At 33.4% G+C, this 12,151-nt stretch overlaps 1 protein-coding gene across 1 annotated transcript in view; it reads right to left on the reverse strand.

Annotated features, from left to right (window-relative positions):
* Positions 1-1,977: 1,977 nt before the first annotated feature.
* Positions 1,978-12,151, reverse strand: part of LOC131054451 (protein TOC75, chloroplastic) — a 35,590-nt gene continuing 25,416 nt past the window's right edge. Inside the window, exons 6-9 of the mRNA XM_057988966.2 lie at positions 7,629-7,823; positions 7,161-7,409; positions 2,816-3,064; positions 1,978-2,719 (exon numbers count right to left, since the gene is read on the reverse strand). Of these exons, the coding sequence (XP_057844949.2) occupies positions 2,480-2,719; positions 2,816-3,064; positions 7,161-7,409; positions 7,629-7,823 (933 nt within the window). The 3' untranslated portion in view covers positions 1,978-2,479. The remainder of the gene's footprint in view (positions 2,720-2,815; positions 3,065-7,160; positions 7,410-7,628; positions 7,824-12,151) is intronic.

Below are 12,151 nucleotides of genomic sequence, written 5' to 3' on the forward strand. Positions count from 1 at the left end.
CTCAACTTAGCAAACCTACTTATTTTAGGGAACCTGTTGAGTGAATCCTCTCAGCAGCTTATCCAATTGGCAACGTATGTTTATCACGAGATTGTCAATTCTAGCCTTGTTTTCAGTTTGTCTTCCCTAGGGCACTTGTTTGAGTGAATCCTCTCAACAGATTATCCAATTGATAGTGTATGTTCATCACAGAACTATCAATTTTGGTTTTTTAAAACATGGACACGATTCTATTGATTCCTCTTGAGTCAATCTTTTTCCTATGTGGCCATGTCACCCTATCTTGTCAGTCTTTTCTAGCCTTTCTTTCTTATCGAGAGATTGCATGCAATCTTTTCAAACATTTTCATCCAATCTCTCGAGGGGGCATATCATTCCCGTCATGGGGCAACTTTGTATCAGTTTATCTTATCTTCTTTGAGCCAACGTGACAAGTTGCATTGTCTCAAAGAGGGGCAAAATGTAGACACCTAAAATTGTCTTGTCTAATTAAATAAATATTTTTATTTATTTAATTATTTTATTCTAAGGCTTCTATTAATTAAATAAATTCTTATTTATTTAATTAATTCATTAATCCTCTTCTAAGTCCTTCCTCATTTAAATAAATACTTTTATTTATTTAAATTGTCCTTTTCCTAAATTAAATAAATATTTTATTTATTTAATTGATCCCACTTCATCTATTAATTAAATAGATCTTTATTTATTTAATTAATTCATTAGCCTTTTCTACCCATGACACATGTCATTCATCTCTTAATTCTTCTCTTACCTACCCCCTTTATCATTTAATTATTTCCTCTACCTACCCTTTAATCCTAGCCTACCATTTTTCTTTACACCTCTTAATCGTATCCCTCCATTTCCTAAAATGTCTTCTATATAAGAGGATACTCTCTTTCATTATCAACCCTAACGATGCAATCAAGCTTTCTTGCGATCAAGCTATCAACCACAATCCATTCTTTGTTGAGCTCTTGTGCACACATAAAATCTGAGAGCAAATATATTAAACAAGATCAATGGAGAGAGCAATTTGTTTAATAATGATTCAATTTAAATTATAGCAAATATTTTATATAATATTAAATATAACTATATTATATATAATTTAATATGTACAATCTTAAAGAATATTATACACGAATATTATACACTAATATTATATATATATATATATATATATATATATATATATATATATATATATATATATCATATCATTTTAAAATATAATTTTACATTATGTAAAATATAAAATATAATATTTTTTTTTTAAAGTACAATTTTATAATAATAATTGATTATGTTTTAAACATAATCAATTCTTTAATAGTTATTAAATAAATATTAAAATAATAAATTATGTGAAAAACTTTATATTCACAAATTCATTTAATTTGCACTAAATTTTTCAAATATTAAGTATTAATTATAATAATTTTATATTTAATTATTTTTATTATAAAAATACATATAATTATTTGTTATTATATTATATAATAATAAATATTTATATGTATTTATATAAAATACATATTATATTGTAATTATATTTAATAGATTTTATTTAAAACAAATATAATATTACATATTCTAATATTAACATAATGATTTATAAACTTAGAATTTTTGCATGTAGACTTTAGAAAATTAAAAAGATTTTAGAAAACAGATAAATGCTTTGTTTCTAGTTGGTTCAAATATTTTTTTTAATAACTAGTTACTCTAGAAAGCAAAATTCATTACAATATTACAAGTACTAATAAAAAACAAGCTTTGAACTGAATTTGCAAGTTAGAACCAAAGTTGTAACTCATCTGTGCACAAGTTAACCGAATTGAATCAAACAACATGACCGATCATGAACGGGTAGTTACATTACCTAAACTACAAGTATCTGACCATGATAAAATGGCATTACGTCGTGCTTTGAGTTGGATGAAATTTAGGGTCTTGTGACACGACACTAAATAGGGAAAAGAGAATTTCTTTAGTTATTTATTACCAAGCAACAGCAATGAACTATCTAGAGCTAATAATTCCAATAAGTAATTCAACATGCTGTAACGATTTAGCATGTCAAAAATCAACTGCTTGCCAACTGCAGAATTACATTATTAAGACACCACTTGAAGGAATATGACCGTTAGCCTGATTCTGACAGCATTCAAATGTGAAAACCTTCAACAGAACCTCAAAAATAGCAGAACGACTCATTTCTAACCACAGTTTCGAAACCAAAGGGTGTACCCACATGTGGACTTCTGCTATTTGTCCAGGAAGGAGGAGACAGCAGGCAACAGAATACAGAAATTTTGACTCATCGTGTTCCTTGTATGAAGAGAAATATGTTATACATCCAAATACAAAGCCTAATCAATGACTTTCCTAGAGTGAAAAAACAGAAATAAGTTTGGGCAGCCATTGCAGAGATCCCATAACAATCTCAACATGATATCATAAGAACCCATCCTTAGAATCTCTCTCCAAAGCGAACCAGTATCGAACCAGTCCCTGCATTATGGTCTACTGCATACTCTGCTCTTACTAACCCTAACTTGACACCAGCACCATATGAAGCACCATGCCCAGCTCGGCGAAAGAACTCTGTTGGGTTTCCTTTCACATCTTTTGAGCTACCCAAATCTGTTCCATATTCAGCAAATGCATATGCATGTGTCTTTCTTACTGGCAACCGAAGTTCTGCTGCAAGCTAAAATCTCATGCAAAAAAGAAACATGAAAGAAAATAAGTCTTTAATAATATCATACTTAGTTTGATAAGGTAAATGAAAGAAACAGCTTCTGACCTCAAGAATGTTTCTGCATGCTCCGAGTTCTCCCATGTTATAACCCCTTACAGAGTAAGGACCACCTAACGTAAAAGCATCATAGCTGGGAAGGTCCCCAACACAACCTCCATAATGCCCATGGAGAACCATCACTGGAGGTGGTCCACCCTCATCTTGTGCTTTTTTAAGTTGGATGAAGCGAGTCATACTCATTTGGTGCCGATTGAAAAATGGGAATTTGCTACCAATTCCTAAACCTTGGTCCAACTAGAGCAAAATAAAAGTAATGATTAGCAATTAGCATGGTTTACAACAAAAATGCAAGTGAAAATTAACAAAGGAGCAGACAATATAGCAGAAGAAAAAGAAAACAGTATGCCAGGTATCCTCGTATACTTGTAGGCTAAGTTGCCGAATTGGGTACGGGAATGGGTACGTGGGTACGAAACACAGGTACGGCAGAAATATTTTTGGGGTTGGGTACATTTTCGGTATATATATATGAATACATGCATATATAATATATATGTATCTATAAGCATGTATATTTATACATAAATGTGTATGTATATATATATAGCTAAAAAATAGAATTAAGTTTACATATACCAATATACTAAGTCACAAGGTTCGAGTTCGAGTTCGAGTTCGGCAGCTATGGAGTTCGGATGAAGTTCGGCAAGGGCAAAAAGTTCGGAAAAAAAAATCGGCATCAAATTCGCCTTATATAATTTTTTTTTAAAATTAGTAATATATCCAACAAATTATCCATATACTCAAAGTTAAGATTGCAGAATAGATTCAAAATCATTATAGAAAGATGCAAAATTCTTAATATAAAGTTATAAACCATAGGAAACATGTGATATCATGATTGTCAAGTTTTTTTTAATCAAAAAGATACAATCAAACGTCGAGACTTTAGAACTTCAAAAAAGCTACAAGCCTACAAGTCATCAAGACTGCGAAGATGTTTTTAGTCAAAAAGGTATAATCAAAATTCAAGACTATAGAGCTTCAAAAAAGCTCCAGGTCGTCAAGAGCACATGGCTGAGTTGCTGCTGTAGCATCATCATCATCAGTATCACTGCCCAATTCATCATCCACAAAGTCATCCTCAGGCTCATCTGCAACTCCAGTTACCATGCCTTCTGAAATTTGTTGTTGTGAAGAAGATGTGGAGTCATTTGCTGATCTATTCATGAACAATTTTAAATTGCTCCGAATGTAGACAAGATCTCCCAACTTTCCGGACAGCAACTTGTTCCTCTTTTTGGAATGGATGTGGTCAAAGCAACTCCAGTTCCTCTCACAAGCTGATGAACTGGCTCCCTGACTCAATATTCGAATGGCAAAGCGTTGTAGTTCAGGATTTTGTGCTCCATAGCTCATCCACCATCTATAGCCAGGTACCTCATCTCGTGTCATATCATCTCGGGCTGCTTCTATTCCAAACAACCCTTCTGCTCTCTTGTATTTCCAACTTTGGTCTCTAATTAGACCTGCAATTGTTCTATCTTGTTCAAACCTGCTAATGGCTTCATAAAACCCTGGCATGATTTCAGGATCAGCTTGTCTATCAATATGAAATAACTTAGGCTCCAAATAGCATGCTGCTGCATGCAAAGGTGTGTGCATCATCTTCCATCTGGAATCAACTGTCTCCCAAATCTCCATGTACTCTGCTTCTACATTATTTAGTGCTCGCTGAATAGATTCCTTACAACGGTCCATGCTTTCATAAAGCATGCCAAGGCAAGGAGTGTCACCATCCACCATACGAAGAACATCAACAATTGGTCCACATATATTCAAAACTTTTGCTCCACTCTCCCAAAAGTTGCTGCTCAAAATGATTTGCTCTATGTTCTTCCCCTTAGCACTTTTAGAAAGTGCTGAACTTTCCCACTCATTGGAACAAACAACCAATCTCAAAGCTGCTTTCTCTTCAATCACTCTTTTCAAAGTGATATAAAATGAAGCAAACCTTGTGTCACAAGGCCTCAACAACTCCCTAGATGCATGTTGCCTGTATAGACTCAATGTGAGACGGTGGTTTCTAATGAAATTTGCCACTGCTCTTCCTCTATGGATTGCTTCATGTATCCATGGGAATTTTGCCAAGTCATGAAGTAGCAAATCTAGACAATGGGCTGCACATGGGCTCCAATATATCTGTGGGTACTTCTCTACAATCAGCTTCCCAGCACCCACACAATTCGCTGCACTATCAGTAACCACCTGAACCACATTTTCCACCCCTACTTCAACAATGGCTTCATCTAGTATCTGAAAAATATATTCTGAAGTTTTCTTCTGGTTCATGGTGTCAATCACTTTCAAGAAGACAACACCTTCAGGGCAAGCTACTAAAACATTAATCAATGGCCTTTGACATATATCTGACCATCCATCACTCAATATGGTGCAACCTGTTACTTTCCAAGAAGCTTTGACCTCAGCTAACTTTTCTGTCACTCTATCTTTTGACCTCTCTAAAAGAGTTGTTCTAAAAGCCTCTGAAGTTGGAGGTGTGTACCCTTTGCCAAACTCTGCAACTTTCTGAATTGCATTACGGAAATGAGGATTTCTTGCCACGTTGAATGGAATGGCACTTGTATAAAACAAATCAGCCAATGCATCATCCACTTGTTGTTTCTCTACCGGTTTCCAAAAGCTTTTCAGTGTTCCACTTTCTCCTGATGCACCTGTGGCCTTAGGTAAACTAGAAGAGGCATTGGGTAAACTGGAAGAGGAAGAGATAGATGTGAACCTGGACACATCCTCTTGAATTCTTTGTTTTTTTTGTGTCGTCTTGAGCATTCCTACAATCGAAGAGGACTGTTCTCTTTCTAAACCAGCTCTCATTTGTGCAGTCATTTTTGGACATGCACTAACACCTCCTCCTTTACCCCCACTGATTCCAAGTAAGTGGTCTCTTGCCCTTGTTAAACTTCCTTTGAAAGGTTTCTTACATTCCTTACAAAAGAGCTCATTACCATCACGTGTCACATATTTCCATACTAGAGAATCTGATTTTTTAGGAGGCATTTTGTTACAATCTGTAATGTTTCAAAAGAAAAACAATATTTAGTATTTAAATTATTTACATTCTATTTAAAAAACATCAAAACTAAATATATGAAATTTTTACTTTTGACTCTAAAAAGGAAAAGTAATATTAAATTATATTTCAATAAGCATAAAACAAAAATATATCAATTTTTATTATAAAATCTGAATATATCTTCTAAAACATGTTTTATCTTTTTATGTAAAACATAAAACATAAAATATAAAACATATAAAATATAAAAACATCTATTTAAAATATAAATTAGAAAACATAAAATTTATCTAAAATACAAATATTATTATAAAATATAAAATTTATCTTAATATCTAATAAAACATAAAAATATAAAAACATTTATATAAAAGATTGGAGAATATCTTAATATCTAAGAAATATAAAATATAAAAACATTTAAATATAAATATAAAATCTTAATATAAATATAAAATATCTTAATATAAATATAAAACATCTTAATTTCTTTATATAAATATAAAATATAAAAACATTTAAATATAAATAAATAATAATCTATATAAATATAAAATATTAATAATATCTAATAAATTATTATAAAATATAAAAAAAAGGTGGGAAGAAACAATGGCGTACCTGAACACGCAGGCCCGAATGGAGATCCCGCAGCCCGCAGCCCGAATGGAGATCACGCAGCTCGAATGGAGATCACGCAGCCCGAACACACAAGCGCCCGAGTGGAGATCACGACGCGAACACACGCAGGGTGCAAACTGCAAACACACAGGCGCCAACAACAGGTGCGAACACGGCACGCATAGGCACAAACACGCAGGGTCAGGCACGAACACGGCACGCACAGGCACGAACACGCGACGCACAGGCACAACGCGAGCAGAAAAACAAAGAAAAACCCTATTCCGCGCGGCGCGATAATATTTATTAAAAAAAAATGACGTAAACCCTAAAAAGCGCCCACAAAAAAATGTTTCGAAAAACGGGACGAACTTTAGGCGTATTTTTACGATTTTTTGGCAGCGTTTATGGGTTCGCCGAATTTCGAACTCCAAGCCAGAAGTTCGGCGAACTCTGTGACTTAGCCAATATATATGCTAAACAAAACCATTACAAATTTCAAATTTTGAAACATAGCATACTAAATTAAATTCAGTTTTCAATATCAAAAAGAGCACTAAACATTTTGGAAACATTTCAGCATCTAAAAACACGAACCCCAGATGCACCCACAAGAGATTCATTTCAGAATCTTATTCCGGTACGTTTCATAACACAAATGTCTTTGAGAGATACCTGGAAAACATCCCTAGCACCAACAGGAGTTCCATTAACAAATATAGTGTTGTCCCGTGTAATATTTGCTTGCAGAAAAGCCATGCGATCAATACCAGTACCACTCAATGTTGTTGGAGGTCCATCCATGCTGAGTGCCCCGCTTGGCAAAGCACGAGCTCCACTGGTGCATATGGTACTAGTTTCATCACGGGTTGTGATTTCTTCAATCACCACTCCATAGGTGAATTTACTTTGACGACTAAGATTCTGCAGATATGATTAATTTTATCAATACATAAAAAGAGTCGCAGAAACATTCCCTGACCCTGAAATTACTATATGAAAGACAAAGATATCTACAAACAAAAAACAATTTGAAGTTCTTTTTCTTTGGCTATTGATATACAAGTGAATTTTTCTTTTTGAAATGCAAACTGCAAGAAACATTGGCAGAACAAGCAGCTGGACAAGAATACTTCATTCTACCTCTGAGATATTTGCTTTGAAGCCTGCTCGATCAACCCAAATTGCTGGAACCTCTTCAAGACCTGGTCCCCCAGTAAACACAGGACTCAGTTTACGACTATTAAAACAGTTAGCACGAAAAGTGCGATTCCGGTCATAATTACTTAGACCATCTATATAAGGATGGACGTACTCCATTTTAAAGCCCAGATCATCCTGCACCACAATATCCCAAATCACACAATGGAGTAAGGCATTTTGTAAGCATAACTTCTGCTAACTGCATGAAATACGATTGATAGATCTTAATACTATTTTTGTAGATGCCAATTAATTAGTTTCATATGCATGCATCTAAACAAAAAGTAATATTAATTCGATGAGAATGAATTCTATATAAAAAATAGTACAAATTGGTTGTAGGATAAGCAACTGAAGCTTCTTGTAGTCCAATACTTCGATATGATGTGTTCATACAATAGAAGAAAAATATAATATCAAGTGTTGAGACCAGAACCATTGAAGGTATAACATGTTACATGATCTTAATGTTGCATGATCTCTGGTGATCAGTTTTCGAAAAACATGGTTCTCCTTAGACTCAAGACCAAAGCATAAGTGTTTTTGATATTTTCAAAATATGATATCTATTTAATTAAATGGACAGAAATGGGTGCCTACAATAAGTATAGAGAACAGAACCATAATTGAAACTGATAAGCTTCATCTTACACCATGACAGCATTATCTCTCTGACGGTGCCCTATTTGATACATCCTAGAGCACCACGTACCCAATCACTGATAACAATATTTGCATGGTTAACTCCTCAATTCAATATGTTTAGATGGGCATCTGATAACTTCCACTTATGATATTAAAAAGGTCATAAGTTGCAATGCGTTATTAAGTACAGATTAAGAGTAAAGACCAATTTGACAAAGAAAGAATGCAATACCATTTACAAAACAACTATGAAATTGAGAGATTTGAAATTTCCAGAGTCCATAATAATGAGAAAAAGATTTTCTGAGTAAAAGCTTTGTGCCAGAATGTTTTAACGACATTTCAGACCAGTTTTGTGGCCCATCATCAGCTATAACATTACCGTCATTGACATGCTTTGGTGCCTATGGTTATCATACCTTCAAGAATAACTGCTATAGATCTCTTCAAAAATAAGAGATATCAGTTTGGAATTATTTATTTACTTGAAAGTTATTTTATTTTACTTTAAATATTTTATTTTACTTTAAACATTTTATTTACAGCATTCATGGATACATAAATTTCATTAGTTTATTTTTGAAATATTCTGTTTATACTTAAATAGTAATATTTTAACATATAAATGGCCATCACATCTAAGGTAAAAGATAAGAGTTTTTGTTGACATGCTTATGCCATCACACTTCACCCCTTGCTGCCATTGTAAAATATTAAAAAGCTTCAGAGCAATAATTAAGGGATCCCAGCTTTGTGACTGAATGAGAATTGATTTGCTTGTAGATTTCTGGATTCAATTGTGTAATAGTTTTTGAATCCATGGGTAGATTTGAGTGAGAATTGCTTAAAAATAAGGTTTCAACTAACCCGTTGGTAGCACGCTGGCAGTGAATCCATGTATAGAACTAAAGACTATGGTTGCTGTATCTTCAAGAATATTTTGAGAGAATCTTGCTACTGACTGATTTTTTTAAGTAAGGTTTCAATGTAACATTGAGTTAACATCCTAGCAGCAGGCATATATAGTTGATAATCATAAACCTTCAAATTCAGCCATGTTTTAAGAACTCGTAACTTGTTACATACTGATGCTTACTAAAATTAACGTTTTCATGAATTATGGAGTAAGGACAATAGCAGTAAATCTATAATGTCGAGTGAGCCACATATGCTAGTTTTATATAATAGCACCTGTGCACTCATAAAGGGTATTTTAGAATTTCTGTCATCTGAATTTCAGAAGTTTAGGTAAAACATTCATTTAGAGTTCGTCTCAAGAGAAGACATCTAAAAGTACACTTCTGGGGATTGCCTTCAATTTGGACAATTTGGAATAGTGTGCAGTTTTGGGGTTACACAGAATCTGAAATTGGCATTAAAATTGACATCAAAGCATCATACATCAACCATTAAAAAAAACATAATGAGAAAAGATATTTACTACAGACCTTCAATTTCTTAAATTTGATTGAAAGCTACTTATAAATAAATCAATCAGAGATTTTCTGTAAGTACTATGAGAACTAGCCATAATAAGTACGTTTAGAAAAACAATAAAAAAATACCCATGTAAGAAATCCAGTAACGGTCAGCTATATATGGTACCAGGTGCTGCCGTACACATGCTTTACCCAACTTGAACTTGTAAAGACAAAAAATGATAAAGTGTGGCTTTTAGATACCCAACCTGAATCTGCCGTCAATCTCCTTATCAATGATACTTGGCTAAGTCACAAGGTTCGAATTCGAATTCAAATTCGACAGCCATGAAATTCGGATGAAATTCAACAAGGGAAAATTTCGAAAAAAAATTCGCATAAAATTCGCCTTCTATAATTTTGTTTATTTTTAAATATCAGAATAGCGACCCTTATTGGAGAAAATCCGAGGGCGACCCAGCAGTTGCAGACACCCATGACCCAATAGGTACAAAGCATATACAAAGAATACCCACGACCAGCTGAGTTGTGTTTAGAGGCGGATAGCAGTGCTTTATAGAGGAAATTCGATTAAATTCAATTTTTTTTAATACAAGTTTGAAATTCGATTAAATTTGAACCTCATCCATGAAAATCGCCGTATCCTGTGACTTAGATACTTGGTACATATGTGTGGTTGTCCTTGAAACCATACCCGACCACCTCACATTCAAATCTGCATTTTACTACTTCTTCATACCTATCTGCATAAGATAATCTTTTATATATATATATATATATACCTTAGTGTATATCTGATATATATTTCATATACACTCTACACTATTCTCCCCTCTTTTCTGATGTACTTGTATCTCTTTTTATATGTCTCCAAACCTCCATGAAGAGAGGCATCTCTTCAAAGAGTGATAACCATTCCAAAGGACATCACTCTTAGTTTATAACCTTTCTTTAAACTAATCGCTGACTTTTCCGTTCTTTATTTACTCATTAACATCGTTGCTCATTATTATATTTCTGTTTGTTATTAATAGGCACTACTTTATCGCTGCCTTAATTAAACATATAACTGTTATTTATTTGTCTTATATAGAATTGTAGCCTGTAGAAGTCTGACGTGGAGTTTTACGATTTTGGTACCATGTTATTCCCTCCAAGGAAAGAGGCGAATAAAACAATCTCATTGCCACCTCAAGATCAGTCATGCAGCCTCTATGCCTTCTGACGTAACATCATATTGTCCCTTGCAAATTTAAGGGAACAAAATCTGACACTTCTCTGACATCCTCTGTGGGTTGTCTGTTGAAGATATGGTCTTATAATCGTATCACCTAAGGAGAAATAGAATTAGTTTCAAGGTTTTCATTAAATATTTCATTGGTGAACAATTTCTTACAAGCTGAAGCAAGCTGGTGTGGGTCGCAGATGCTATCTCAGGAAAAATACAGAATTTTGTTATTCAATTCTATCAGATTTCCACAATCCATGATAATTGAGTGAGCGATTTCTGGATTTGATTATGTGTAAGTTTTTAGTCATCAGCGTTTCGGATCACACTCTGTGATCCTTCGTCAGGATGGATGAGAGTTCAAGAAAATGAAAAATGATAGGTTGCAGACCAAGGGAAACAATATAAAGAGGGTATGGAGAGGAGAGGAGGGAGTGGTGCAAAAATCAAGAATGGGGAAGAAAAGAAAAGGGAAATAAAACAAACGAGACAAGTCAAACCTAGAGAGGACTACAAAAAAGGACAAAAAAGGAGACAACCAAGAAAATAATAAAATAAAAGAGAATTAAAAATAATAAAAAAGTAAAAAAGTGAAAAAAGAGACCAAAATAAAATGGAACAATACAAGAAAAACTAACAAAAATGGAAACCAATAAAAAAGAAAAAGACAGCAAGAAAAACTAAAAGAAAAATAAACCAAGCATATATACAAAAATACAAACACACGTATAGTCTAGTATAGTCTAGTACGCAACAAGTAGATAAAAAGAACAAAAAGAACAAAAATACATACATGATGTATATATATATATATATATATAAACATACAACTAAAAAAAGGGGAGGGACCATAAGTGAAAAAGAGAACAAAAAAGGAAAAACGGAAAACCACTAAAAAGAATAACAAACAAGAAAAATAAATAATAAAATAAACAAGAGCGAGTATATATATATATATATATATATATATATGTACATATGTATAGATATCTATGTATAAGAAGAGGAAAAGAGCAAAAAAAACTAAACAAGAAGAAACGGAAAGGAAAAAAGGAAACCAACAAGAAAGAAAAGACTAGAAGGAAGGCAAGGAAGGAGGGAAGTCGAGAGAGGGACAAGAAAAGAGCACAAAAGGAGGGAAGGAAGAAGGA

The sequence above is a fragment of the Cryptomeria japonica genome, chromosome 10 (genome assembly GCF_030272615.1).
Source record: "Cryptomeria japonica chromosome 10, Sugi_1.0, whole genome shotgun sequence".
NCBI lineage: Eukaryota > Viridiplantae > Streptophyta > Pinopsida > Cupressales > Cupressaceae > Cryptomeria > Cryptomeria japonica.